We start from the raw sequence: 5,656 nt of genomic DNA, 5'->3' as shown, positions 1-5,656 counted from the left end.
AACTATTTGTTGACCCATTGCAAGCGCAATTGATAGACGTTAACGGGTATTGACATCAATAGATCAAATGCGTGTAGGTGCAGACCTGACCCTGAATACGGTGAACCTAAACTTTCCTTCCACACTCACCTGGTTTCAGTCTCTGTTCATATTCAGAAAAAGCCCTTTAGCCCTAAGTTACTCCTATATATTCCGATCAACCCAAAAAAATATGGGCAACAACAATATGGAAATGGGAAGTAATGGTGCATTTGCGTATATGCTCTTCGTTCTTACTGTGCTAATTATATTGCACAACTGTGACGAGTGCACTGCGGATGGGGGAGATACTCTCTCCTTGGGTGCCTCACTAACAGGAAATCAGACAATAATTTCAAAGAATGGAACGTTTGAATTAGGATTCTTCAGCCCAAATGGAACCAACAACTGGTACATTGGCATCTGGTATAGTAAAGTGGCAGAGAAGACGATCGTTTGGGTGGCTAACAGAGAGAGACCCGCAAAGAAGAGACCCGGCGTTTTGAAGCTGTCAAGACAAGGTAGTCTGGGACTGTTTGACGCAGAGGATGTGTCTTTTTGGTCGGTCAACTTGTCTAACAAGGCTTCTCAGGCTGTGATATTAGATTCTGGCAATTTCGTAGTGCTTAGCGATGGCAATAAATCGGAGATTGCTTGGCAGAGCTTTGACCATCCCGTCGATACCGTCTTGCCTGGGATGAAGATCGGCCCAAAGCAAAAGCTTGTCTGTTGGAAGAATTCATTGGATCCAGCTCCTGGCCATTTTTCTTTTCAAATGGATCCGTCAGGGGCCAGACAATTAGTGCTAAGATGGAACAATTCTGTGAATTACTGGGAGAGCGGAATTTGGGACGGAAAACATTTCGGTCAAATTCCGGAAATGGCGTTGACAGGCTTGTTCAATTACACTGTTGAAGATACTAGCTCTGGTTTGTATTTGAGTTATACATCGATGCCTGGTAACAATGCGCTCTCACGTTTCATCATACACAAATCCGGAGAATATCAGCATTATGTTTTGCTTGATAACAATAAATGGAGTATGTCCTGGTCTCAGCCCAGAGATCAATGCAACGTACATAATGCCTGTGGCGCTTATGGAATCTGCAACTCCAACAATTTTCAGTTCTGCAGCTGCATGGAAGGCTTCATCCCAAGGGACAATCTCTCCTGGAGTTTGCGAGATTGGTCCTCAAGTGGGTGTGTTCGACGGAGCCCGTTAAATTGTGATGCAAAAAACGTCAACACCGACGGATTCATCGATTCCAACGCAATGTTGCCTGATAAGCCCGATTTCTCTGAATACCCTGCAACGACGAAGAAAGATTGCCAGAAAGCGTGCCTCCACAACTGCTCCTGCACTGCGTATGCTTTCAATCCGCCTTCAGGGCCATGCCAAATCTGGTCCGGAGATTTGCTAAACATGCAGAATTCTCCATCACAAAGCAATTCAAATGTCTTTATTCGAGTAGCTGCCTCTGCATTTCCAAAGTCTGATCCACCATCCTCCTCCACACGCAAAACCACGGGTATCCTGGGCGCAGTGATTGGTTTTTTTGGTGTTCTTGCATTTGCTCTGGGTATTTTGTCATTTTTAAGGAGGCAGGGGTATCGGTTACCGCCGATGGAGAGGAGTGCAGATTCGTCTAACTCTTTTCTTAGAGTGTTTAGTTACAAGGAGTTGAAGATTGCAACTAAGAATTTCAGGTGTAAGTTGGGGAGCGGAGGATTCGGCTCGGTGTTCAAAGGATCTCTAACAGACGGCACGCTTGTAGCAGTTAAGAGATTGGAATGTTCAAGACGAGAAGAGAAGCAATTCCGAGCAGAAATCAATTCTGTTGGAAACATACAACATGTGAATTTGGTAAGGCTTCGAGGATTTTGTGTGGAAGGATCAGAGAGGCTCCTGGTTTACGAGTACATGCCCAACGGCTATCTGAATTCCTTACTCTTCAGTGGCAACTCTGAAAGTGAACGTACGGTACTCGACTGGAAGACCCGATTTGAGATCGCGCTAGGCATTGCGAAAGGGTTACTTTATCTCCACGAAGAATGCAGAGAGTGCATCATTCACAACGATGTTAAGCCTGAAAACATTCTCCTGGATAGCAACTTTACCCCAAAGCTGGGCGATTTTGGGCTAGCAAAGTTGTTGGATAGAGATTATAGCCGCGTGCTGACAACTATAAGAGGAACGATTGGATACTTGGCCCCAGAGTGGTTCTCCGGTCTTCCCATCACTCCCAAGGTTGATGTCTACAGTTTTGGTATGACACTCTTGGAAATCATTTCGGGCCGAAGAAATTTGGACATGAGCGTGCGAGATTCAAATAAGTATTACTTTCCCTCGTGGGCAGCAGGTCAATTCTACGAGGGAAATATTAGTAATATTGTGGAGTGTGTTGCATTTGCAGAGGAAACAGATATGGAAGAGGTGAAAAGAAGTATTGTTGTAGGACTGCAATGCATTGAAAAGGATGAGAATGCGAGGCCAAGCATGGGGCAAGTGGTACGGATGCTGGAAGGGTCGATGGAATCCCTCTAACTCAACAGATTTCGAGCGATGGTGATGTTATTGCCGGCAAAAATGTAAATGGGATGCACTTTAAAGTGAAGCTTTATTTAATCGTTTTGCACATAATTTGACTCTCGCTAATGATATTTAGGCTACATGTGATGGCTTGTTTCAGTTATCTTATCTGTATTTGTTCCTTCTTAAGTGTTTACTCCGTCAGCATTTCATTTGAGACAAAATAAGTACCTTCTCTTTGAATGGGTAAATATTATTCACACAATTGTACACATTCCTTCCCCCACTCTTTTAGTTCTTAAATTTGTTTCCTCGTATAAGATGCCAACGAATTATTGTGTGATTCCACTTGAAAAGAAAATTCCTATTTCCAAGGATATGGGAGGTTCACATATTTGGAATAGAATGTGCAAATTATGCACCAATCAAAATAATGTTATTATAAAAATATTCATATTATTTATTAATTTAATATATATTATTGATTTATAAATCTAGATTAAGTTAATAGTTTTTTGGGTTTATTATTATAATATAAATTTAGTATGTATGCATGCATGTTATTTAAATTGATAGATATTATACTCTAAAAAAAATACAATTCATTGATAATGTACACAAAGAGGATGGGATTGACTTGGACCCTGCCCTAGATGATCAGTTGTTGGACTACTTGTATATGATCCTAACTCCAGCTACCAATGTTCAAATTTTGGCACTTGTTACCAAGGAAGAGGTTAAGATTGCTACCTTCTCAATGGGTGTGTTCAAGGCTCTTGGACTGAATGGCTTTCCCTCAGCTTTCTTCCAAGAATTTTGGGATGTTGAGGGCTATGATATTACAATAACAACTAAGGACTTCTTCCACACGAGTAAGATCTTAAAAAAATTGAATAATTCCTTTATTGCTTTGAATTTGCATCTTTCAAACTTTAGACCTATCAATTTGTGTAGCACAGTTTATAAGATCTTCTCTAAAGTCCTAGTTAGTAGAATCAGACTAATGCTTGATAGGATTATTAATAGGAATAAAACATGATTTGTCCTAGGAAGACAAATCCTAGATGTCACAATTTCAATGCATGAGATTATACATTCAATGGAAAGATGCCGCCTACTTGGAATGCCCCTTAACCTTCACATTTCCAAGGCTTATGACAAAGTGAGATGAGATTTCCTTTTCAAAGTTCTTTAGAAGATGGGATTCCAAGATAGCCTTATATGTTTGATCAAGGGATGTGTTACTATAGTCAAATTTTCTATTATGGTCAATGGAGCCCCCAAGAGATTATTTGGTGCTGAAAAAGGCCTAAGGCAAGGGGACCCACTCTCCCCTTACCTTTTCATAACTTGGTTGAAGTTCTGGGGAGGAGCTTCATGAAAATGGTGGATAATGACAACCTTTAGGGGGTTAAGGCGACCTCTACTACATCACCCTTTGTTTTGTAGCAATTTGTTGATGACACCATATTGTTTGGAGTGGCCTCATTTCTCAAAGCTAGAAGATGGATTTTTCTTTTTGTTGAGTCAATATGCTTAAGCCTCATGACAACATATAAATTATGAGAAGAGCAACATCTAGCCCTTTAATACAGGGGATGGACTATAGAGAAAAATATGAAAAATTTTAGGTTGTCAAAGTGTGGTTCTCCCAAGGGTCTACCTAGGCCTACCCTTGACTGTCAAAGAAGTAACCCCTTCTTTCTTGAACTCTATATTGGAAAGAATCCAAAGGAAGCTAGCAGGATGGGAATGGAAGTTATTAAGTAGTGTCGGGAAATTAAAACTCTTATTTGTTTCCCTATAGGGTCTCTTGGTCTACTTCCTTTCCCCTTTTAAAATCACAACAACTACAACTGATAAAATCAAAAGAATTAAAAAAAAATTCTTATGGACTAGGATAGAGGAAAAGAAAAGATTGGCTTTGGTCAATTGGGACATGGCATGCTGCCCTTAGAAGTTAGGAGGACTAGGTTTAAGGAGAATTAACCTCCTCAACAAGACCCTCTTATCCAAAGTGGGATGGAATCTCTCATTACACAAAACTGATTGGACTGACACTATGAGTGCTAAGTACCTCAAATTAGAAAATTTTAATAGATCCCTATCCACCTCTAGACTCCTAGGTGGCTCTAGGATCTAGAATAATATCCTTAGAAGTAGGAGATTGATCTCAATGGGCCTTAAGTGGAAAATTAGTGATGGGCTGAATTCACTTATGGTAGGACAAATGGATGGGGGATATGCTTCTCACTATTCACCCCAACTTGAAAGATATTAGAGAAAGGGATCAAGCCTTCTTTAGACCCCTAGCTGTAGACTACATATCACCTTGTAGATCACAGAGAGACATAACATAATGCTATCATAATCAACCACACTTATTACATATCACTTCATTACTACAACAACTTATCTAATGTTTTAGAATTCCTTTTTTTTGACAAAAGAGGACAAGATTGTCTAGACCAAAAACCTGAAAGACAACTTCTCAATTAAATCTGCTTACAATATGTTGTTAAAGGAGGGTAATTGTATGGGACTTTGGTGAAAATTTTGGAACCCCCAACTCCTCCCAAAAATCAACTTCTTCTAGTGGATGATGATGCATAACAAAATCCTAGCCCAGTATAACCTCAACAAACGAGGTTTTCAACTCTCGAACCGATGTATCCTCTACAAGCAAGAGGAAGAACCCATCTTCCAAATCCTGTTACATTGGCAATTTGCTTATAATACGTGGGTTTGGGTTTTGTAGAAGCTAGATATGTATTGGTCTATGAATAACACTCTCCCAACCCAGGCCCTTAATTGGAAAATAATGTCCCAACACCCTCTGGTTGGAGAACTTGGGAGACAAATTCCACCACACCTATGCTGGAGTATCTAGAAGGAACGAAATAACAATATTTTTAGGAAAGAGGAGAAACCTATGGAGGAGGTGTTTCACATCTTCACCGGAATCTTGATGGATAGCATTTTGGTCTCTAGATGGGATCACACCTCCTACCCCCCGTTTCCTACTTTCCAATGAGTTTCAAGGGGTTTATCCATGAATAGGATAATTATTTTGAATGAATATACAATATTAGGTCTTGGTGTGGTCAA

The 5,656-nt window shown here is 40.3% G+C and overlaps 1 protein-coding gene across 1 annotated transcript; it reads left to right on the top strand.

The window, feature by feature from the left end:
* The first annotated feature begins 211 nt into the window (after positions 1 to 211).
* Positions 212 to 2,663, top strand: LOC131876757 (G-type lectin S-receptor-like serine/threonine-protein kinase At2g19130). The gene has a single exon (XM_059222231.1). It carries the CDS (start codon positions 212 to 214, stop codon positions 2,561 to 2,563), a length of 2,352 nt encoding a protein of 783 aa, XP_059078214.1. The 3' UTR covers positions 2,564 to 2,663.
* The last annotated feature ends 2,993 nt before the right edge of the window (positions 2,664 to 5,656 follow it).

The sequence above is a fragment of the Cryptomeria japonica genome, chromosome 6 (assembly GCF_030272615.1).
Source record: "Cryptomeria japonica chromosome 6, Sugi_1.0, whole genome shotgun sequence".
Classification (NCBI taxonomy): Eukaryota; Viridiplantae; Streptophyta; class Pinopsida; order Cupressales; family Cupressaceae; genus Cryptomeria; species Cryptomeria japonica.
Note: the sequence above shows the minus strand (reverse complement) of the source record. Positions and strands in the feature narration are given on the sequence as shown.